Source organism: Theropithecus gelada, chromosome 4, assembly GCF_003255815.1.
Source record: "Theropithecus gelada isolate Dixy chromosome 4, Tgel_1.0, whole genome shotgun sequence".
Classification (NCBI taxonomy): Eukaryota; Metazoa; Chordata; class Mammalia; order Primates; family Cercopithecidae; genus Theropithecus; species Theropithecus gelada.
Window position 1 is genome coordinate 23,136 of NC_037671.1, and position 23,951 is coordinate 47,086.

At 52.6% G+C, this 23,951-nt stretch overlaps 2 protein-coding genes across 2 annotated transcripts; both read left to right on the plus strand.

Annotated features, from left to right (window-relative positions):
* The first annotated feature begins 13,828 nt into the window (after positions 1–13,828).
* LOC112622863 (corneodesmosin) lies at positions 13,829–18,671 on the plus strand. The gene is made up of 2 exons (XM_025382852.1): positions 13,829–13,933; positions 16,728–18,671. Exons 1-2 carry the CDS (start codon positions 13,849–13,851, stop codon positions 18,224–18,226), a joined length of 1,584 nt encoding a protein of 527 aa, XP_025238637.1. The 5' UTR covers positions 13,829–13,848; the 3' UTR covers positions 18,227–18,671.
* A 2,985-nt stretch (positions 18,672–21,656) lies between these two features.
* Positions 21,657–22,996, plus strand: LOC112622864 (uncharacterized protein C6orf15 homolog). Its single transcript, XM_025382853.1, has 2 exons — positions 21,657–21,733; positions 21,929–22,996. Exons 1-2 carry the CDS (start codon positions 21,667–21,669, stop codon positions 22,837–22,839), a joined length of 978 nt encoding a protein of 325 aa, XP_025238638.1. The 5' UTR covers positions 21,657–21,666; the 3' UTR covers positions 22,840–22,996.
* Positions 22,997–23,951: the final 955 nt, after the last annotated feature.

Here is a 23,951-nt window from a genome sequence, read left to right on the forward strand (position 1 = left end):
TTTTTTTTTTTTTTTTTTTTTTTTTTTTTTTTTTTTTTAAGACAGAGTCTCACTCTATTGCCCAGGTTGGAGTGCAATGGCGCGATCTTGGCTCACTGCAACCTCCGCCTCCCAGGTGCAAGCCATTCTCCTGCCTCAGCCTTCTGAGTAGCTGGGATTATAGGTGTGCACCACCACGCCCGGCTAATTTTTGTATTTTAGTAGAGACGGGGTTTCACCATGTTGGCCAGGCTGGTCTCGAACTCCTGACATCATGATCCACCGGCCTTGGCCTCCCAAAGTGCTGGGATTGCAGGCATGAGCCACCGCGCCTGGCCAACACACGTTTTTGACTATTTGGATGCCCTCTTCACAGTCCTAAATTTACAGAGACCTGGAAGTAATCTGAGTTCCTATCTTGCCCATATCCAGTACGTAAGGCTATGGGGCTCAGCAGGAGGAGGGTTGGAAATATCACTATGCAAGTCACAGTAACATTCAGGCCCACATTTCTCCCTTTCTGGGAACACTATATTGAAGAATGGGAAGGCAAGTTTCATCTCTGCTTGATGGCCTATGGCTTGGATACCCCTCGTGGCATATGCAAACCTTCCCAGGGTGTGTCGGCAGGACCAGCTTTAAGGGAATCATTTTCCAGATGAATACGTGCCCCTCCCTAGAAAGAATCTCCTGCCTGTCCTGGGCCTGACCAGAGTGCCCTTCCCAGAGCTGCCAAAAGTCAGTGGGAAACAAATCAACCCTTCCCCTCTTCCCATCTCATTAAGAGATGCATTTTCTTTCTTTCTTTCTTTTTTTTGAGACGTATTCTCACTCTGTCGCCCAGGTTTGAGTGCAGTGGCCCGATCTTGACTCACTGCAACCTCCGGCTCCTAGGTTCAAGCAATTCTCCTGTCTCAGCCTCCCGAGTAGCTGGGACTACAGGTGCCTGCCACCACGTCCGGCTAATTTTTTTATTTTTTATTTTTAGTAGAGACAGGGTTTCACCATGTTGGTCAGGCTGGTCTTGAACTCCTGACCTCAGATGATCCACCCGCCTCGGCCTCCCAAGGTCCTGGGATTACAGGCGTGAACCACTGCGCCCTGCCTCATTCATTCATTCTCTTACTTCCTCAGTGTGTCCACGAATGCCGGGTGCCATGGGAGAATATAAGAACATAAAGAGTAAAAATATGTAGTTTCTACTCGGAAACTTAAAATTGAGAGAGGCAGGATTTACAGTTAAGTTTAAATAACATCAAAGACAGTAAAAATGCATATGTCCTAATAATGACATGAGTAAGTGCCAACATAATAGCCTTGGCAGTAAATGCTGTGAGTTCAGAAGAGTTACGGTGAGCTGTACTAGTCAGGGGAGGCTTCCGGGAGGAGGGCCTGGAGCCGGACCTGAGAGAAGAGCGGGCGATGTGTCTGGAGGATGGTCCAGGAAGGGTGGACCTGGAGCCTCATGCAGGGCGCAGGTGCAGAAGCTGCCCCTGGATGATGCGCTTTCATGGCCAGACCCACCAGCTGTGGGGACCAGCCCTTGCGCCTATGTGCATCAGCCTTCGTGTGTGCTGTTCCCTATGTCTGGAATGTCCTTCCTCTCCCAAACCAGCTGTATTTCTCCTCAGGAACGCCTCTGCCTACACCACTCCCTCCCGCACCCCGCCCGACCCCGACACCCGTCACCCCAGTCACACTATGGCAATGATTTATTCATGTCTGTCTTCCCTTCCCAGGTCATGAACCTCGTGGAGCAGGGACTGTGTTCTATGCATTTCTTCTTGAACCCTTTTACCATTTTTGTGCCTACGGACTCCCAGAGTGCTAAATCACCCCCGACAGCCAAATTACCCACAACAGCCTCGCCTATGCCTCCGCTGGGACCTTTTCCACGGACAGAGTGCTGGAAGCACTTGGAAATTTTTCTCTCCCACATCCTCACATGCCACCACCCTCCCACTCCCCCAGGCCACTCCCAGGCCTTAACCAATGGTGCACAAATATGAAGGTGTCAATACCCCAGCCCTCCATGTGTCTTAGCTTGGTTCCACTCATGTGCTTGGGTCCACTTTCCCGCTCCCTTTCCACTCCTCCCCACCCTCATTACTTTTTTCTTTAGGACAGGGTCTCACTGTGTCACGCAGGCTAAAGTGCAGTGGCACGATCATAACGCATTGCAGTGTCAACCTCCTGGGCTCGAGTGGTCCTCCTGCCTCAGCCTTCTCAGCCTTCTGAGTAGCTGGTACTACAGATGCACTCCGCTCACTGGGCTAATTTTTAAATTTCTTGTAGAAATGATGTCTTGCTATGTTGCCCAGGCTGGTCTGGAACCCTTGCACTCAAGCAATCCTCCTGCCTTGGCCTCCCAAAGTGCTGGGATTACAGGTGTGAGCCATCATGCCCGGTCCCATCATTACTTCTATTTATGTATTTATTTATTTATTCAATTTTTGAGACAAATTCTCCCTCTCGTTGCCCAGACTGGAATGCAGTGGTGTGATCTCAGCTCACTGCAATCTCCGCCTCCTGGGTTCAAGTGATTCTCCTGCCTCAGCCTCCTGAGTAGCTGGGATTATAGGCATGCACCACTACACCCGGCTAATTTTTGTATTTTTAGTAGAGACGGGGGTTTCATCATGTTGGCCAGGCTGGTCACTTCAAAGAAGACAGAAACAGGCCTAGAGAGGTACAGTGACCCATGCAACGTCACACAGGGGACAAATGGCAGAATCAGGATTTGAATTCAGGTCTGTGCTATGCTAACAACACTGATTTTAACCACTACATCATCCCAGCCCTTTTTTTTTTTTTTTTTGAAACGGAGTCTTGCTCTTGTCACCAGGCTGGAGTGTAATGGCACCATCTTGGCTCACTGCAACCTCCATCTCCTGGGTTCAAGCAATTCTCCTGTCTCAGTCTCCCAAGTGACTGGGATTACAGGCGCCCACCACGATGCCCGGCTAATTTTTGTAGTTTTTTAGTAGAGACAGGGTTTCACCATGTTGGCCAGACTGGTCTTGAACTCCTGACCTCATGATCCACCAGCTTTGGCCTCCCAAAGTGCTGGGATTACAGGTGTGAGCCACCGTGCCCGGCCCATCCCAGCTCTTTATTAATCTGTGTAACCTGACACAGAATACAGTGCCTGGGCCATCATGCACACTTAATGTGTGTCTTGTGAAAGACTAAATTATTTAATGAAGGGCCCAGTTAACAAAGAGTAGATCAGAATGATTGGAGTAAAGTAACCCGGAGAAGAGAGAGACATGTTGGAGAGAAAAGTCAGGGGAAAATTAGGGAAGATCTTGGTGCCAGGTGTGGGAGCTCATATCTGAAAGTCTCTCTCCTCTATTAGAACTGTGCCTGGGCCCGGACAACATAGTGAGATCCTGTCTCTGAACAAACAAAATTTTTTTTTTTTTTTTTTTTTTTTTTTTTTTTTTTTTTTTTTTTTTTTGAGACGGAGTCTCGCTCTGTCGCCCAGGCTGGAGTGCAGTGGCCGGATCTCAGCTCACTACAAGCTCCGCCTCCCGGGTTCACGCCATTCTCCGGCCTCAGCCTCCCGAGTAGCTGGGACTACAGACGCCCGCCACCTCGCCCGGCTAGTTTTTTGTATTTCTTAGTAGAGACGGGGTTTCACCGTGTTAGCCAGGATGGTCTCGATCTCCTGACCTCGTGATCCACCCGTCTCGGCCTCCCAAAGTGCTGGGATTACAGGCTTGAGCCACCGCGCCCGGCATGAACAAACAAAATTAGTTAGCTGAACATGGTAGGGTGCACCTGTAATCCCAGCTATTCCAGAGGCTGAGGTGGAAGATTGCTTGAGCTCAGGAGGTCAAAACCAGCCTGGGAAACACAGCAAGACCCCATCTCTAAAAAAAATAAAAATTAAAAAAGGGCTGGGCACAGTGGCTCACACCTGTAATCCTAGCATTTGGGGAGGCCAAGGCAGGAGGATCACTTGAGCTCAGGAGTTTGATACCAGTGTGGGCAACATAGTGTGACCTCACCTCTGCAAAAAGAAATGTTTAACAATTAGCCAGGTCATGGTAGTGCATGCCTGGAGTCCCGGCTAATTTTTGTAGTTTTTTTAGTAGAGACAGGGTTTCGCCATGTTGGCCAGGAAGATCACCTGACCATGAGAGGTCGAAGCTAGAGTAAGCCATGATTGTACCACTGCACTCGAGCTTGGATGACAGAACGAGACCCTGTCTCAGGAAAAAAAAAAAAAAATTGTGCCCAGGGTGGGGAGAAACACATACATCTCTGGGTATACTGTGTCAGGGAGCTGTGGCTAGAAAGGAAGAAGGAAGTCCGGACCCCTCAAACTGACCCTCAAGCCAATAAGGTGGAGTTAGTTAGGAGGAAAAAGTTAATTAATTAATTAATTTTTAAATTTTTTGAGACAGGGTCTTGCTCTGTTGCCCAGGCTGGAGTGCAGTGGTGCAATTACGGCTCACTGCAACCTTGACCTCCTGGACTCAAGGGATCCTCCTGCCTCAGCATTCTGAGTAGCTGGGACCACAGGCATGTGCCACCACATCCATTTAAGAGAAATTCTTAAAGACGAAAGTGAGGGAAAGGAACTGAGCCCCTGATGTTGCCTAGGGAAAAGCTGGGGCTCTTTACAGCATGCCGCCGCCTTTAATTCCACAGCACTGTGTGGGTTTCCATGCCTTTACTTCCTTGGAAAGTATGAGCTTCTTGAAGATAGCAATGGTGCCTTGTCTTTCTTTGTATCCCTTACTTCTCTCCTAGCACCTGGCCTAGAAGGCACTCAATAAAACAAATGATTAGCCCCATTTCACAGATGAGGAACCAACACTGAGAGAGGTAACTCAGCTGTGCAAGTCATATCACAAGTGCCAAAGTCAAGACTGGATGCAGGACTGCCTGGCTGCAAACCAATTCTTCCCAGGCTGACGTGGCAGGTAGGTGAGTGGGAAAGAGAAGGGGGAGGCATGAGGCAACTGGAGATTTTAGTACCTATTAATAGGCAGTGGATCTTGGCACTCAGACAGGTTGTCTTCATTAGCTGGGGAGGAGACTGAGTGGGCCTGGATGGTATGGAGGTATTTGCACAGGGAAACCCATTGTGCTGGCTTCTCCATTCAGATTAGACAATGCTGGTTCCTCTCGACCCGCCTTGGCTAAGCTCACCTAGGAGTAAATGCAGCAGGGACACCGTCACATCTATGTCAACACAGAGTCATGGAATTAAATAACAGAATAGGATCACAGATTTACAGAACAATAGCCCAGAACCTTGGACATGACAGATAGTTATTAAATGCTTGGCCAAGAGAAAAAGAAAGAACCTAGAACTAGTATCATGGTAAAATCTAATTATACAATCTGAGTTACCTTGAGAAAGCACCAGGCACAGCCCTCAGCCTTTGGGCAGCGAATGATGTCTTTGGACTAGACAGAAGAGATGGTTGTCTGCTCTGCTTTGAAGCTCTCTGGCCAGGGAAACTCCAAACCATTCATTTGTTCATCCATTTGCCCACACAATCAACATTTATTGAGCATCTGCTGTGTGGGGTGCTAGGTGATGGTGACAGTCCCAGGAAGCAGTTTCAGTCCTCCCTGCCCTCAAGGGGCTCTGTGTTTAGGAAGGACAAACATACACATTATGGCAATAAAATTTGATGAAAAGTTAAATTAGAGAGGGGCACACCCTGACGTAGAAGCCCAGGAGGGACTCCTAACTTCTCTGCCAATTTCATGTTTCAAAATCATTTGACCTGAGACTCGCTTTGGTATAAACTTAAGCTTTCTTACTGTACTTTTTTTTTTTTCTCCTGCTAATCTTTAATTAAGTGCCCACCAGGTGCCTGGCACTGACTCAAAAAACTTGCTGAATTAAACCAAATGCACCTCCTGTGGGTTTTTCCCCCTAATATCCTCAGGGGCATTAATCAACTCCCTCCAGGAAATCCCCAGTCCCCACCCCATCCCCACCTTTCCTTTTGCAGCGTAATTCAACTCCTGTGATGGGGGCAGGCAGGATAGCATGGTACTAAGATCAACAGACTATGACTTGGGTTCTTGTCCCTACTTTGCCGTTCGTTCTCTGTGTGACCCTGGGATAGGACTTTAGGGGGATTTCTTTAATAACCTCTAAACTCGCAGGCAATGCTGAGAGCCAAGGTAGCGGCTCTCAGGTCTTGTTCCAAGAACTGCCACCAGAGGGCAGCCTAGAGACTCCTCTCAGGTGTTTTCCTCCAGAGCTCTTTCCCTCACTAATGTCATCCCCTCCCTGGGGCCATCATCAAGGCACACAGGTGTCCCCTTAGCTGCCAAGGCAACCATTCTAAGGTGAGCCAGGCATGTGAGATGAGGCTAGACAGGGTCAGGAGTCCTCAGGAAAATTCAGGCGCAGGCTGCTTGTCCAAGTGGACCTCACGATCATCATTTACACATTCTCTCCGTGATTATTTCATGAGCCGGTGGTCTACAGGAGAGGATACCACAGCCAGTCAAAGGATCAGGGCCCTGCCCTCAGGGAGCTGCCTTCCAGTGGGGAAGGAGAGAGATACACAGATGCTTACAAGGTATCTGTAGTAGGATGTCACCTAGTGATGAATGGTGTGATGCAGCTTAGGCATAGCAAGGAAATAGGGATGGTCCAAACGTGTGTGTATGGTTTTTTTTTTTGTTTTTTTTTTTTGTTTGTTTGTTTGTTTGTTTTTTTGAGACGGAGTTTCGCTCTTGTTGCCCAGGCTGGAGTGCAGTGGTGTGATCTCTGCTCACTGCAACCTTCACCTCCCGGGTTCAAGTGATTCTCCTGCCTCAGCCTCCCAGGTAGCTGGAATTACAGGCGTTCACCACCATGCCCGGCTAATTTTTGTATTTTTAGCACAGATGGGGTTTCGTCATGTTGGTCAGGCTGGGCTACGAGGGAAACTCCATCCCAAAATACTAATACTGCTACTACTAATAATTCCTGTCTCCTAGGGTCATTGAGAGAATGGAGATCAGTCCTGCACGGGCAGACGTCGGCACCGAGCTGAATGTTACAGACTGCCAAGGAGTCGGTGCTGGTCTCTGGTGAAGATGTTCTAGTCTCAGGGCCCAAGAGAACAGAGTGGGACACGAGATGCCTCTCCAATAGGAGTCTGTGTTTGCTGGTCACTTCTGTGTGCTGGGTGATGCCCAGGTGCCAGGGAGACACTGGGCAGTAGGAGAAGCTCCCTCCTGTGAGGAGCTCTCACCCAGAGGCACTCAGACAGCCCAGAACACAGGAGGGAAGATAGGCCGCCACAGTCCCATTCCCAGGCGCTCTAAGGGCCAGCTCACCCTAGAAGTCCCTGCTGGTACAAGTCTTTCCGGCCTCTCCTCTCCTGAGAGCACGTTCAGACTGCACCTCGGCCCTCTCTTTCACCCTCTTGAGGGAGTTGGGACTCTAATTCTGGGTGACCAGTAACAATAAAAACCACTAATAGCCCTAGTGGAAAGAATGACTATTTAATAGGTGCACATAATGAGCAGACAAGGAGCGCTCTTTTCCCTCGCACTCACTCTGCAGAACAGAGAGGGGAACAGTCTTGTTACTGTGAGAGCTAGACACAGCCTCTGTGGTCTCCCTCCTCACAAGACAAGAGGGGTGGCCTCAGGCTGTGACTGAAACAGCCCTGAAGGCTTCGGCCCAGGGACCGACTGCCCTGCAGCTGACTCCCTGCTGCTTTTGGGAAGTGGGGGTGAAGGGAAAAGACTTGGGGGAAGATAGCTTGGTGGGCAGAACCCCACTTGCCGAATTCTTCCTTTTTCAGGATTCATTGCCCGAAGGTGCACCTGGCTCTGGCCCCAGTCCTTACTCCCATGTGCCAGCTGCAGTGCCCTGGGCCCCTCGGAGGCTGGCAGGGCTGCTGGGAGGGTGAGGACAGGCATGGGAAGAGTGGAAAGTGGGGCCTGACCCAGCCAAGCTCCAGGAGGCCATTCCATAGAGGAGAGAGCCATGGACCAGGAGCCACGCAGGGAAGAAGGAAGGAAGGGTAGAGCCGAGCACCGCCCATACCTGGAATAATCTCAGGGAGAGGATGGTGTGGACAGACCCCAGGAAAGGGCTTCTCAGCTAGGGGCAACTCGTTATGCTGCAGTGGGGGCACCTAACAGGGTTTTTTTTAAAGTATACAGCACGGTCCTGTCCAGGGGAAACCCCAGTATGTCCTCATCACAGCCATGTGAACTCTGCTGTTTGTTCATAAAAATGTGTTACATCCCTGGGGGAAAAAAAGGAGCTAACCCAATAGAGAGAAGAGTGGCTCAGGGGAGACAGTCACCTGTGAGGAATGAGGGCAGGACACACAGGCCCAGGCCGAGATTGCACAGGGTGTCGCATGAGTGGCTGTGTCAGAGCCAAGTGCACGTGCCCACTGCCACCTCCGCCAAGGCCATCAGTGAATCCTTCCAGCACCTACCAGGGCTTTGTACATAGGAGCTGTGCTGGAGTGGGGGGCACAGGGCAGGAAGCTAGACAGGAGGGCACCATGTCCCTAAGTAAGGTAGAAAGGGGAATCACAGCCTGGACACATTCATCTATTCCTTAATTTCAAAATATAACAAGTGCCTGCCACAGCTATGTGCTGGGAACTCAGTGAACACGCCTGTGCTTTGCCCACTGGCATGGAGCCCACGGTCTGGGGGTGATGGTTTCTGTTGCATTTCAAAGCCATTGGGGCGCTGCATAGATGGCTGGCTGCAGAGTCTATTTGAAAGGAAGGCAAGAAGTCAGGGCCATGGACTGTGGATTCCACCCTTGATCGTCTACTACAGGAAAGAAGCCACAGAAGTGAGGGGGCATTCCCAAGAGGAACGCAGAAAAGTAGAGACTAAAACTGAGTCAAGAAGTGTAGCCAGTCCCATGGGAGCACCTGGACTAAGGAGGGTCTGTCCCCACAGAGATGTTCAGAACGCCCGGTTGGGGATGTGCCCTCTCCTTCCATGTTCTTGGTCACCAGAGGATCCAGGTGAAGAGTGTGGATGACTCAGTCCACCCCTCCCCGCACAGGAAAAACAACTCAGAGGACATCCCCTACTGGGAGTGGGCCAGGAGCGTCGGCTTCCGCCCAGGGAGAGGAGGGTGGTGTTGTGGCTGCAGAGGTGAGTCCACAGGGAAGCGTGGGTGTCATGGAGAAAGAGAGAGGAGGAGAGGAAATGGCCTCTCGCTGGAGCCAAGCAGAGAGGAACAAAGGAGGGGAGGAGCCCACAGGCCCTGGAGCCCCAGAGCAGCTCCGGGTGGCCCCCTTCCTTGTCTCCCCAGCACAAAATAAGCTGCTTTTCCAGGCTTTTTCTCTTCCTTGTTCTCACTCCGTTTTCCTTCTTGCAAGCCTAAGCCCTGGTCTACCAAGGACCCCTATGGGAAACACTTGTTCTAGAACTTCTGTCCTGACTCTCAGGCCCCAGAGGAGGAAAGCTGTGAAGGAGGGACCTCTTGAGCCGGTAACCCTCACTTAGGAATTCTTAACTTTTTTTTTTTTTTTTTTTCTGAGACAGAGTCTCACTCTGTCACCCAGGCTGGAGCGTGGTGGCATGAAATCAGCTCACTGCAGCCTCTGCTTCCCCGGTTCAAGCGATTCTCGTGCCTCAGCCTCCCAGAGCGCTGGGATTACAGGCGCGAGTCACCATAGCTGGCCAGCTTTGAGAGTGGAAATCTCTCTAGAAAGATTCATTTACATAAGGAATTTTGCACACATCCTTACAGGGTTTAGGGAACCTCTGAAGCCTGTCCATGAACCTCTGCCACCCGTTTATAGCATGGTGTCAGTTGCAGAGTAACAGGATCTATGTGGGCCTGAAAGTCCAACAGGCCTGGGTTTGAATCTTTTTCAAACATTTTTGCTTGTTAGCAGCTGGTTTGGACAAATAATTTGAACTTAGTTTTCTCATCTGTGAAACAGGGGGAAAAAGCACTTACCCTGTAGGGCTGTTGTGAAGATTGAACAAGACAACACATGTTAAATACCCAGGCACCGTGTCCGCCTGCAGCAGGCAGTCAGTACACAGTGGATCTTGTGCCCCAAGCCTCCTCTTTATGGAGTCCCTCATGTTGCCCCAGCTGGCCTCGGATTCCTCCCACCTCCACCTCCTGGGTAGCTGGGACTACACCACGCCATGCTTCAGCCCCCTTTGTGATCATTCAAAGCCCTTTGGTTCCCTGCACCCTCTAACACTTACTACAATTCCTGTAGAATCCAAATTCTTTTAACCCGGTGTTGTAGGTCATCTACAATCCCGATCCAAGCAGCCTGTCCCTTCTCCCACACCACTGTTCCTCCACATGCATATCCCACACCAACCCACGCCATCCGCTGGTTCTAAACACACCTGAAGCACCGCAAGGCCCTGTGTCTGGCTGCCTGCTCCGTGCTTCTCTCATCATTCCTCAAGGCCTAGGGAAAGTCCTGCCACCTCCCTGAAGCCAAGTGCCTATCCGCTTCTCTACTCTAGGCTGTGTGTCCCCAGTAGGATGGCAGCTCCTCAGGGCAAGGAACAATTCCTCTTCCTTCTCAGTGCAACTTCCAAAGCACAGCAGAGGAGCATGCACTGGGGGCCAAGCCTGGCACAGAAAACACAGTAGCACAGGGCTGCTGGAGGGATGGAGGGGAGAGTGACCTGCCTGCTTCACAATACATGACTGGGAGCCCCACCTTTTGCCTATGGAAGGCACGTGCTTTGAGTTTGATTTTCTCAGGTGCGGGGTGTCTACGCCACCCACACTTTCTCACCTGGTCCAATGCACGGGCACGGGCAGGGGCAGACTCTGTCGCTGTAGAACACAGCAGAACTGCCTGCACTACTGTGGACATCACCAAACTGGCAGCTTCACTGAAGGTGACCCTGGCCTGTGCGGGCACTCAGCTGATGCCCTTCTCTACCCTCCTAAGCCCCATTAGCTTTAGGTCTTCACCACCTGCGCTGAGAGGAAGATTAATGGTGAGCAGCAGAGTAAAATCCAGCACTGAAGACAGGGTTTCAGTAAAAAATCAAAAGCGCAGCAGATTGGAGTTTGAGGGCCCAGAGGTGGGCAGGACAGTAGAGGAACTGGGCAGCCCAGGGTGGCAGGATGGAGTGGACAGGAGAGAGTAGCTAGGAGGAGGGATGTGGCTGCACCACCAACCCACGTGGGCGGCTGGAACCTGGCAGGAGGCCGGGAGAGACTGTGCCTCCTCCAGCCTGGCTGTCTTGGCCAAGTTCTGACAGCAGCTGGGAGGAATGTGAGAAAGAAAACAAGAAAAACTTTGCTACCTCTGGCTGGTCAGGGGAAGTTTGTGTTGGAAAAGAAGAAGCCACAGGTTCTGCTGTTCCGCTGCCTTCTCCCCTCCCAACCTGGGGAATGGCCCAGCACCTTCTAGTCCACTCCTCCCTGACCTCTGCCACTCCCCTTGCTGCCCCAGAGCCCCCTGCCTGCTTGCCCAGGTCCTCCAGGGAGCCAAGCCTGAGAGTCTGGGGAGGCCCACAGGAGGAAATGATGTTTGGAAAGAGCAGCATCACCTAATTTATTTATTTTTTATTTTTTGAGACGGAGTTTCCCTTTTGTCACCCAGGCTGGAGTGCAATGGTGCGATCTTGGCTCACTGCAACCTCCGCCTCCCGGGTTCAAGTGATTTTCCTGCCTCAGCCTCCTGAGTAGCCGGGATTACAGGTGCCTACCACCAAGCCTGGCTAATTTTTTTTTGTATTTTTGGTAGAGACAGGGTTTCGTCATGTTGGCCAGGCTGATCTCCAACTCCTGGCCTCAAGTGATCCGCCCGTCTCGGCCTCCTATAGTGCTGGGATTACAAGCGCCACCGCGCCCGCCGAGCAGCATCACTTTAAATGGTATCTCTGTCTCACATTTGTGCCTGCAGCTCTACACAAGGCAGGAAGGGAGCAGAAGAGGCTCTGCTAGCATTGGCTGGGCTGGAGACTCAGGAAAGGGAGCCTGGGGCTGTAGGGGTGAACCTGGCCTATTTGTTTCCCCCAGTGGAAGGATGAAGACAGGAGCACCTGCAGGGCTCCATTTGCTGGGCTTCCTACAGGGGGACTGCACCCCTTGTCCCATTTAACCTTTCTGATAATTTCCCATTTGCCGTTCACAAAAACCTTGCAAGCTAAGTGTTGTTTAAAATATCCCCATTTTACAGATGAGGAAATGGAAGTTCAGAAAGGTTTGAAGAGTCACCCAAAGCCAAGAGGTTAGCTGGGACCTGAACCCACGTCATCTTCATTCTGAAGCCAGTGTTTTTTGTTTTTCCCAAGGCATTAACCCCCTTCAGGGGACCCTGTCCTATCCCTTCCTCTCTCCTCGGCTCCCTCAGCCCCTCTTTCCTCCCACTCCCATTCTGAGTGTCACCAGCAAGTCAAGAGCAAGACTAGATGGTAGCCACTAGCTGCACGTGGCCAACCACATCATTACAATTAATTAAAATTAAAGCTCCAAATCTTTGGTGGTTAGACTAGCCCCATGTGGCTAGTGGCTACTGTGTCAGACAGCACAGACAGGAAACATTTCCATCCTGCCGGTCTGGACTTAAAGGCCGGTCAGGAGGTAGAGGGAATGGGAGAGACCAGCCCAAGGGCTCCAGGGATGGACCTGCCTTTGTGAGGAGATGAGGTTTTGGAAGTGAGTTTGGGTGAGGGGAGCAGGGGTGTCCGAGGCCTGGCGGGGGAGAGGGCAGCTTGCTGAACTCCTAGGCACCTCCCTCCGATACTGATACTCTGGCAATACTAGTGAGCAATTAATTGGCTGGGGCAGGGCCGGGGCCAGAGCAGGAGGGAGGCCAGTGCAATGGAGGAGAAGCCACCACCCTCTCAGCAGATGGCAGGGCTCTGGTTCTCCTGGCCTCCTTTCATCCTTTGAGGACCCGGGAGCCTGCCTGGCCCTCCTTGACCTGCCCAGAGTTGGCTGCTGCTTCCTGCTCGCTCATCCAGCCCAGGGCCAGCAGATGGGCTATGGGGCCACCACCTTCCCAATTAGCCTTCTTAGCTTCTTGCTCACCCTTGAGGTCTGAGTTTCCAGCCATGGGGAGGGGCTGTGAGTGGCCTGTGAGTAACCAAGGCCCAGCTATGACAGAGGTCATCAGCCCAGGCCCCTCCCCTGGCTGAGCCCTGGCTCCCAGCACCCCCCCTACCCCCATCACCATGCCGTCCCCAGAGGCCCCCAGAAGGAACAGGTCAGGGATTTGTTTTGGGAATGTGGTGCCCCATTTCTGGGAAGGAGAAGGTTCCCCAGGTGATGGAACATGTAATAGGTGTATGGCTGGCCTAGCACTTGGGGAGTGGTGGGAGGGAGAGCCTGGGGGATGTGGGCAGAACTCATATCTGAAGGAGGAAAGTGGAGGTGGAGTGATGGGGTCCCAAGGAAGGAGTAGATTGGGGGCTGTGAATGGGACCTCACTGGGGTTGGGCAGATGGGGCTGGAACAGGCACCCAAGTGTGGAAAAAAAAGCTGAAACGCCCATGTCTGCGAGTGGAGGGCAGATGGGGAGACAGGCCAAGCCAGGGTAGGCAGGAGAGTTAAGGAGCCAGGCAGCTGGGTCCCGTGGCAAGAGTGGCCGCCCCAGAGTGGGTGGCCGTGGGGCAGAGCGCCTGGTTCCGGGTTAGGCAATGAGGAGCCGGGGCCAGGCCTGTCAGGTGGCAGGATCGTTAGGGCCCCGTGGCCATGGGTACCCCACACTGCAGCCACTGCTGCTGCTGAGTAGGCAGATGCACCGGGCTGATTACCACGCTCCTCCCGGCCACACCAACTTCCCCCAGGGCACCCACCCCCTCCACCTCTCCTCCCCTCCCCACAGTGACTCCTGCCCAGGGAATGTCCAGCTCTGGCATAAAGGACCCGGGTGTCCTCGAGCTGCCGTCAGTCAGGAGGCTGTGCAGTCCGAGATGGGCTTGTCTCGGGCACCCTGGATGGGGCGTGTGGGCGGGCGCGGGATGATGGCACTGCTGCTGGCTGGTCTGCTTCTGCCAGGTAGGAGGCTGGGGGCCCTGGGAACAGGAGGAAGGTGGGAGGGAGAGTCCAGGAGAGGACCCAGTGAAGGGGACGGGCAGGGGCTCTGGAATCTGCCTTTTGAGTCTGGGGATTGCTCCTCACTGCCTTGTCACCTCAGGTAAGTTTCTTAAACTTCCTGAGCCTCAGTTTCTGAAATTCTGAAGTGGGGTTAATGACACCTATCTCTAGTCTATGTGTCTCAAATTAAATAATGTATGTGACACATGCTTTGGAAATTCTAGAGGTTTATATAAATGGTGGTGGTGGTGATTTTTATTATGGGAGAACTACACGATAATGATTGGACATTTAATAGTGATATCAATTTTAGAGCCTTTTAATATGCTAGACTCTGTTTTAAGCACATTTGGATTATATATTAGAACCTTTTTTTTTTTTGGTGAGCTGGAGTCCCACTGTGTCTCCCAGGCTGGAGTGCAGTAGCGTAATCTCGGCTCACTGCAACTTCCACCTCCCATGTTCAAGCAACTCTCATGCCTCAGCCTCCCGAGTAGCCGGGACTACAGGCGCCCATCACCACACCTGGATAATTTTTTTTTGTATTTTTAGTAGAAACAGGGTTTCACCATGTTGGTCAAGCTGGTCTGGAACTCCTGACTCAAGTGATCCACTCGCCTCGGTCTCCTGAGGTGCTGGGATTACAGGCATGAGCCACCACACCCAGCCTACATTAGCACTTTTGATCATTACAAGAATGGTAAGAAAGGAGATTTGCTATTTCCACTCTACAGATGAGGACACTGAGGCATGAAGAGGTTAGGAAACTAGCTCAGGATCATGCATTAGAAAGCAGCAAAGCCAAGATTTCAACCCCAGGCCAGGTGACCCCTGGACCTGTGTTGTTGACCACCGGGTACTTACAGCGCTTGAGGAATTTCTGCGACCTTCCCATGGTCTGGTAGGTGGTTGGTATCTGAGGGAATAGAGAAAGAGAAAGGCAATGCTTGGTGGATTTATGCAGAGTACTGAAGGGAATTGGCACAGAAAGGGTTTGGTGTGGAGGTGCATGCAGAGAATTTCTTTCTGAGGAGAGAACAGGGACATCACAGAGGATGGAAGTCTGGCTGTTAGTGGAGGGGTCAGGATGAGTGGCAGTAATAAATCATAATGTATAATGCTTTACACTTTCTAAAACATCTTCTGGCCGGACACGATGGCTTGCGCCTGTAATCCCAACACTTCAGGAGGCCAAGGCAGGTGAATCACCTGAGGTCAGGAGTTCGAGACCAGCCTGGCCTATATGGTGAAACTCCATCTCTACAAAAAATACAAAAAATTAGCTGGATGTGGTGGCGGGTGCCTGTGGTCCCAGCTACTTGGGAGGCTGAGGCAGGAGAATTGCTTGCACCCAGGAGGCAGAGGTTACAGTGAGCTGAGACCATGTTATTGCACTCCAGCCCGGGCAACAAGAGCCAAACTCCATCTAAAAAAAAAAAAAAGAAAAAAAATCTTCCAGATGGATGCTCTCATTTAGTCTTCTTCATAGTAATGCTGTGAGAAGGCAAGACAAATTTGGCCCCTCTGAATGTATAAACTAAAGCTCAGAGAGGTTCAGTAACTTGCTATGTGGCTCTGTTTGTGTCACGTGGGACCTGGAGGGACCAGGGAATGCAGAAGAAATGTAGGTGAAAGAGTCATGGAGGAACCACGGGGTAAGTTGGGCCTGGGGTTTTGAGCAAAGGAAAGGAAAGATGTGTTCCCACATCCCAAAGGGAAGTTAAGGCAGCAGAAGTCAGATGAAGGGCTGGATGGAGGCAGGTGTGCTCAGAGAGGGAAGCTAATCATGGCCAGGAGTCTTTGAGGCTCTCGGGGTTTCGTCCTGGGCTGGGCCGTCGAGAGCAGGGCTGGCTCAGGGTGCGGTGTCCTGCCACACTGGTACCAGCAGGTTCTGAAGCAACAGATAGTGACCCCACATCCTGGCCCCCACCCAGCCTTACTGGCATGGCCAGTGCTGGGATGGGAAATAGGGTTTCCTTTCCTGACCACAGCCTGGGCTCTCACGAAGAAGCTGGTGACCAAATCTTAGTCCTCGAGTGCCCTTTCCTTTATTTCAGCCCCTCTGCCCCCAGCTTTATCTTTTTCCGGTGTCTCCTTCTGTTTTTCTCCGCTTCTCAGCCCTCCATTGTTTTGCCTTTTGCCTTCTCCTTCCCTTTGGTCCCACTGTCTGGCCCAGGATTTTTCTCCTTAAGAATTTATGCCTGGACTTCTCAGAGCCTCAGTTTCCCCAGTTCTCTGTCTCTTTAGGGTCCTTTCTTTTAGACCTACTTGTTCCTGCCATTTTTCCATTCCCTTTTCTTTTAAAAAATTTTTTAAATTAAAAAACAAAATACAGATGGGGTCTCACTATGTTGCCCAGGCTGCTCTTAAACTCTGGGGCTCATGCAATCCTCCCATCTTGGCCTCCCAAAGTGCTGGGATTACCAACGTGAGCCACTGTGCCCAGCCCCCTCTTATCTTCAATGTATTCCTTTGAGGCCCCTCACTTTGGCACCTAATTTTCTATTTTTCTGGTTGGTGTTTGCCCACCCTTCCCAAACAATGAAACTGCTTTTATTCTGCCACCTCGATATCCTTTAGAGACAACCACCAGTTCTTCCTCCTTTCTCCATCCCTAAACTCTCCCTGGGCTCCGCTTGGGAGAAACCTGAGAGGCCGATGACTGAGATAGAGGCCGATGACTGAGATAGGGCTGAAAGGTGAGGGAGGAAGCCAAGCCTCCCTGGCCCTTACTAACCACTGCTTTCCTCCACAGGGACCTTGGCTAAGAGCATTGGCACCTTCTCAGACCCCTGTAAGGACCCCACTCGTATCACCTCTCCTAATGACCCCTGCCTCACTGGGAAGGGTGGCTCCAGTGGCTTCAGTAGCTACAGTGGCTCCAGCGGTTCTGGCAGCTCCATTTCCAGTGCCAGTGGCTCTGGCGGTGGCTCCAGTGGATCCAGCGTTGCCCAGGGTGGTTCTGCAGGATCTTTTAAGCCAGGAACAGCGTATTCCCAGGTCAGCTACTCCTCCGGATCTGGCTCTAGTCTACAAGGTGCATCCAGTTCCTCCCAGCTGGGCGGCAGCGGCTCCAAGCCGGGCAGCAGCGGCTCTCACTCAGGAAGCAGCGGCTCTAACGCAGGAAGCAGCAGCTCTCATTCCAGCAGCAGCAGCACCTTTCAGTTCAGCAGCAGCAGCTCCCAAGTAGGGAGTGGCTCTGCTCTGCCAACCAGTGACAACGCTTACCGCGGAATACTAAACCCTTCCCAGCTTGGACAAAGCTCTTCCTTTTCCCAGACCAGTGGCCAAAGGGTCAGCTCCAACCAGCGTCCCTGTAGTTCGGACATCCCCGACTCTCCCTGCAGTGGAGGGCCCATCATCTCACACTCCGGCCCCTACATCCCCAGCTCCCACTCTGTGTCAGGGGGTCAGAGGCCTGTGGTGGTGGTGGTGGAGCAGCACGGTTCTGGTGGCCCTGGAGTGGTTCAAGGTCTCCCCTGTAGCAACGGTGGCCTTCCAGGCAAGCCCTGTCCCCCAATCACCTCTGTAGACAAATCCTATGGTGGCTACGAGGTGGTGGGTGGCTCCTCTGACAGTTACCTGGTTCCAGGCATGACCTACAGTAAAGGGAAAATCTACCCTGTGGGCTACTTCACCAAAGATAACCCTGTGAAAGGCTCTCCAGGGGTCCCTTCCTTTGCAGCTGGGCCCCCCATCTCTGAGGGCAAATACTTCTCCAGCAACCCCATCATCCCCAGCCAGTCGGGAGCTTCCTCAGTCATTGCGTTCCAGCCAGTGGGGACTGGTGGGGTCCAGCTCTGTGGAGGCGGCTCCACAGGCTCCAAGGGACCCTGCTCTCCCTTCAGTTCTCGAGTCCACAGCAGTTCTAGCATTTCCAGCAGCTCCGGTTCACCCTACCATCCCTGCGGCAGCACTTCCCAGAGCCCCTGCTCCCCGCCAGGCACCGGCTCCTTCAGCAGCAGCTCCAGTTCCCAATCCAGTGGCAAAATCATCCTTCAGCCTTGTGGCAGCAAGTCCAGCTCTTCTGGTCACCCTTGCATGTCTGTCTCCTCCTTGACACTGACTGGGGACCCCGATGGCTCTCCCCATCCCGATCCCTCCGCTGGTGCCAAGCCCTGTGGCTCCGGCAGTGCTGGAAAGATCCCCTGCCGCTCCATCCGGGATATCCTAGCGCAAGTGAAGCCTCTGGGGCCCCAGCTAGCTGACCCTGAGGTTTTCCTACCCCAGGGAGAGTTACTCGACAGTCCATAAGTCAACTTTTGTGTGTGTGCATGCCTTGGGCACAAACAAGCACATACACTATATCCCATATGGGAGAAGTCCAGTGCCCAGGCACAGGGTCAGCTCAGTTTCCCTCCTCCTTCCCAAAAGAGTGGCTCTGCTTTCTCCACTACCCCAAGGTTGCAGACTCTCTCTTATCACCCCTTACTCCTTCCTGTTCCCAAACTGGTCGATTCAAAGCTCCTCTCTTGATTCTCTCCTACTGCTTAAATTCCCATTCCACCGCAGTGCTCCTCAGCCAGATCACCACCCCTTACAATTCCCTCTGCTGTGTCTTTGAAATGGTCCATTGAGTAACACACCCATCAGCTTCTCAACTGGGAAACCCCTGAAATGCTCCCAGAGCACCTCTGACGCCTGGAAAAGTTATACCTTCCTCTTCCCCTTTACCAAATAAAGCAAAGTCAAACCATCATCTGGAAACAGTGGCCACTTTTCAGTGACCTCTGGTCAACCCACCCAATATGCCACTGGGCTCTGGCTCCCAATTCCAGCCCACCCTCCATTACAGAGCTCACCACGCCCTCCTAGATCACCGTCCCCAACACACCCATTGCCTCTCAAGGCCCTTATCTCAGCCCCTTCCTGCGGCCACTTCCCTCAGTGCTCAGATGCTTCCCTGGGTGAGGGAGACACTGGGGCACCCTCAGAGGTTGGAGCAGGCTCCCTGTTGTCTCTGGATCCTGGACAGATGCTCAGTAAACTGTGGGGACTAGGTGCAGACTTTTTGCCTTCTTGGAGTCCTGGGTCTCCTCTGAGAGCCTGGCTGGTGCTCTTCCTACGCCTCTAGAGGTCTCTGTGTCTCTCATTTTCCTTCAAAAGCTGGCCTGTATTTCTCTTCTACCTTCCAGCTCCTCCCACAGAGGAGGAAGACAATAAATATTTGTTGAACTGAAAGCAGAGATTGCCTGGCCTCCCAGATCCTTCCTCCTTTTCCGTCCTCTCTCATTGCTCCAGGAAATCCATTCTCTTCCCATTCCTCATTCACCATGGGGTCCTCCTTCTCCTTATTTAGGGCCCTCAGTGTTTCCTCTCCCTCCCCTCCCCACCCAAACTCCTTTTCTTCCACCATTAGCATGCCTCACCTTCTAGACGCCATCCTCTCTGGGAGTCATGAGTCTCGATTTCCTGGGTTTCTGGGACACCTGGAAGCTTGGGAAGGCTGGGACACAACAACTCCGACCAGATTCCTGTCAGCTGAGTAGGAGCCCAGGTGGGCGTTGTTCCTGGAGCTGGGGGTGGAGAGAGTAAAGGACTGAGAGGATGGGAGCGGGGCAGGGAGTGTAGCCAAGCAGGGTGACTCACTGGCCTAGATCAAGAGGCCTGGCCCGCGGCAGAATAGAGCTGCCAGTGGTCTCTCCGTCTTCACACTCGCTGCTCTGCTGGGGTCCAGAGTGACAGTGTGAGCGACACGGCTCTCAGTTGAGGGCTGAGAGGGCAGCGTGCCCCAGTGGGGAAGAGGAGTCACCTCCACTGGAGAAGAGAGAGAAAGTGGAGTGGTGGTGGGGTCCAGGTGACTTAAGTCCTGAGACAGGAAGGGAGCGGCTGAGGCAGACGGAGTTCCCGCATCCCAAGGAGGGCAGAGGGGGTCGTGCTTGTCCCTGTAGGAGCCCCACCCCCACCCCAGGCCACGTCTTGGAGCCTCTGCTGGCTGCAAAGGAATTCACCCCTACCCTAGCACTTAACCCGTTCCCTCCTATCAGGATGGTGCTGTCTGGTCCTGAATTTAGAACTGTTGAAAGTCCAAGTCTGGAATCAGCAGAAATGTATTACATTGACCAGAAAGGGGCGGAATCACCCTTGGTCCAGCATCTGGCCCCTGATCTGCAGCCAGTGGCAGGAATGGAGGTCCCAGATGCTTCATGGATGGGAATTGCAGGGAGGGAGGCCCTCGGATGTGGTGATTCCTTGAGTCTTCTGCTGTGCTCCAAATTAAAAGCTTGTGTAAAACTCATGCATGTCATCCAAAAAGGCCTCTGGGCTCCTCCCACTGCCAGTTCTGGAGAGGAGCTCTTCGCTCCTCCAGTGGTTAAGCCAGCAGGGGCTGGGGAGGAGGACACAGCAGTAGAATCAGCCAACAGCTCATGTTTAGACCTCGGACAGCCAGGGAAGCCTACTCCTGAGGCCTCTGGGAAGCCATGGAGAGAACAAAGGCATTGTATTTTTATAATAAAAATAAAACATATTTAAAAGTCAACAAACAGTTAATGAGTCTCTACATTCCCCACCCAGCTTCAACAAGGATCAAGTCCTGGCCATTCGACAGCAGCATTTAAAGGCCCTGCTCTACTGTTACTGGGAAATAGCCACTTTCTCCCAGTGTTTCTTACACTATGTGGCACATCTGACCACCTGTGGCAGGCAGAATGATGTCTCCAACCCCAACACCATCAAAGATGTCCACATCCTAATACCTGGAATGTGGGAATTAGGTTACATGGCAAAGGGAAATTAAGATTCCAGATGGATTAAGGTTGCTAGTCCGCTGACCTTAAAGAGATTATCATGGATTATCCAGGTGGGTCTAGTGTAGTCACCAGGTCCCTTACTGTGGACATGGGAGGCAGAAGAGGAGGTCTCAGTGATACAGTGTAAGAACTGGCTGATTTTGGCTTTAGAGATGGAGGAAGGGGACCATGAGCCAAAGAACACAAGTAACCTCTAGAAGGTGAAAAAGGGGGGAAAGGGATTCTCCCCTAAAGCCCCCAGAAAGAATCACAGCCCTGCTGAGACCTTTATTTTAATCCACTGAGACCTGTTTTGGACTTCTGATCTCCAAAACTGTAAAGTCATACATCCATGTTGTTGTAAGCCATTCGGTTCATGGTAATTTGTCGCTGCAGCAGCAGGAATTAGCCAGCTTCTCATAAGGATGGTATCCAGGCCCATTTCCCTAGCTAGATCCAGGGTCCCATCTAGGAGCAGTTCCTCTGATGGGGCCACTTCCGCACCCCAGAACCTCCTGCAGGTTGGGGCCAAGTTGAAGGAGATATGAGGATGCATGAGAAAGGGGTGCTGGGAGGGAACAATCCAGATCCCAAAGAGAAACCAGTGTTTCTGTTGCTGAGAGGCAATTAACAGAGTGGGACCCCAGGGTGGAGGTCCTTGTGTGTAGGGAAGCAGGGCTGGGGAGGTTGGCAACCATGTATGAGCTGTGAGCCAGGACACCTAGGCCAAGGAGGGGCAGGGAGGTCAAGGAAAGGAGCCAGGGCGGGGGACACCCAGCTTCCTCTGGGACACTCATTCAAGTGGCACCTGTTGCCACAGACCGCATTAGGAATGAGGGTGGAATGTGGAGGTTTATTGTCTCCACAACCACTAGCCCAGCCTGTTTCTGCTGTCCCCCACCCCACCACCAGGATAAAGGGCTGGCTGTCTTGGGGCTGAGGGAGGTTCGGGTGCTGAGCAGGATGCAGGGCCGCGTGGCAGGGAGCTGCGCTCCCCTGGGCCTGCTTCTGGTCTGTCTTCATCTCCCAGGTACGGAGGCCGTGATGCCCTTGGGCAGGAGAGACTGGAGGTCCCCCAGGAAACAGGAATTAAGGAAAGGGGTAAAGGCAGGAGGGTACACATTTAGGTCCCTGAGGGAAAAGGAAGAATAGGCACAGGGGAAGCAAAGGGAACCGGAATCGGGGAAGGGAAACCATTGGCTGCTTTATCTTCCCTTTCCCTCAGGCCTCTTTGCCCGGAGCATTGGTGCTGTGGAGGAGAAAGTTTCCCAAAACCTGGGGACCAACTTGCCTCAGCTTGGACAACCTTCCCTGACTGGCCCCCCTAACTCTGAACATCCTCAGCCTGCTCTGGACCCGAGGTCTAACGATTTGGCAAGGGCTCCTCTGAAGCTCAGCGTGCCCCCATCAGACGGCTTCCCACCTGCAGGAGGCTCTGCAGTGCAGAGGTGGCCTCCGTCCGGGAGGCTGCCTGCCATGTACTCCTGGCCCCCTGAGGATCCTTGGCTGATGATGGCTGCTGCGGCTGCGGACCGCCTGGGGGAAGCGCTACCTGAAGAACTCTCTTACCTCTCCAGTGCTGCGGCCCTCGCTCCAGACAGTGGCCCTTTGCCTGGGGAGTCTTCTCCTGATGCCACAGACCTCTCACCCGAGGCTTCACACCTCCACCAGGACTCGGAGTCCAGACGACTGCCCCGTTCTAATCCACTGGGGCCCGGGGGAAAAATCCTTTCCCAGCGCCCTCCGTGGTCTCTCATCCACAGGGTTCTGCCCGATCACCCCTGGGGGACCCTGAATCCCAGTGTGTCCTGGGGAGGTGGAGGCCCTGGGACTGGTTGGGGAACGAGGCCCATGCCACACCCTGGGGGAATCTGGGGTATCAATAATCAACCCCCAAGTACCAGCTGGGGAAATATTAATCGGTATCCAGGAGGCAGCTGGGGGAATATTAATCGGTATCCAGGAGGCAGCTGGGGGAATATTAATCGGTATCCAGGAGGCAGCTGGGGGAATATTCATCTATACCCAGGTATCAATAACCCATTTCCTCCCGGAGTTCTCCGCCCTCCTGGCTCTTCTTGGAACACCCCAGCTGGCTTCCCTAATCCTCCAAGCCCTGGGTTGCAGTGGGGCTAGAGCACATAGAGGGAAACCCAACATTGGGAGTTAGAGTCCTGCTCCCGCCCCTTGCTGTGTGGGCTCAATCCAGGCCCTGTCAGCATGTTTCCAGCCCTATCCCCACTTTTCAATGCCTCCCTTGCTCATCTCCAATAAAATAAAAGCACTTATGGAATTTGCTTCTTCTTGGTGTCTTTGTTTCTGGGCATAAGCTGAAGTGAGTCTGTTCACTCCTGTTTTCTAGCCATCTCCACGGCCCTCTAGGGGCCCCTGCAGACGTTCTCTTGCTATACCCATCCTTTGCAAAGGATCAACACCCAAGTGCTTGAGGGCGGAGCCTCACCCTGGCCAGGTGGGAGAGTCTCACCCCAGCCAGGTGGGAGAGCTGTTCCAGAATTGTGCTGGAATCTGAAAGGGGGAGGAGGGACAGCAGGACTAATTGAGACGGCACCTGCAGCAGGGGGATGGCGGCTCCAGGGCCAGGTGGACAGCATTCCTCACAATTCACAGAAACAGGAAGCCAAACGTCACAAAGTCTATGCTTCACTTGTCTTTTCTTCCCCGGAAAGTCAAGCTTCTTAGAAGTGGAGGATACATTGATCTCCTCCCTTACATGCATCACTTGGCACATTGTGTCCCAGAGAACCACAGACTTTGAACATTTGCTGAGTAAATAGCAGACCTCAATAAAGGAAAAGAGAAAAGGGAGAAAGGAAAGGGAGAAAAAACCTTGGAGCCAACAGTCCCATCTGGGGTGGCATTTGATGCTTTCATGCCCAAGCGATGACGCAGCCTCAGCCTTTGGTCACTGTATTGTCTCTCCTGCCCTCCCTTTGGTTTTCCCAGGAGCTCAGCATCCTCACATAGGAGTTGGAGTGAGGGCAGCCAAGGGTCAGGCTACAAAAGCACAGAAGAATTAGCAGGTGCGATTGGAGGTGATTTGGTTCTGGATTCGCTCTCCCCTGTGCCGCGCCTGCAGTGGTCCAGGTGTATGTACTCTCCATTCAGCCAGGTCCCTGGGAATTGAGCAGCTTGTGGGAGGGGAGAAAGGAGTAGGAAAAACACCAGAACTCAAGGGATAGGGAGCTGCCTGCCTGCCTGAGTGGGAGAGGGGCGTTTCCAGAGAAGAT

Bases quoted from the DNA above. Each gene is read 5' to 3' on its own strand.
- LOC112622863 (XM_025382852.1), top strand. From the start codon at position 13,849: ATGGGCTTGTCTCGGGCACCCTGGATGGGGCGTGTGGGCGGGCGCGGG. The intron at 13,934-16,727 runs GTAGGAGGCTGG...TTTCCTCCACAG, and splicing joins GGCTGGTCTGCTTCTGCCAG to GGACCTTGGCTAAGAGCATT.
- LOC112622864 (XM_025382853.1), top strand. From the start codon at position 21,667: ATGCAGGGCCGCGTGGCAGGGAGCTGCGCTCCCCTGGGCCTGCTTCTG. The intron at 21,734-21,928 runs GTACGGAGGCCG...CCTTTCCCTCAG, and splicing joins GGTCTGTCTTCATCTCCCAG to GCCTCTTTGCCCGGAGCATT.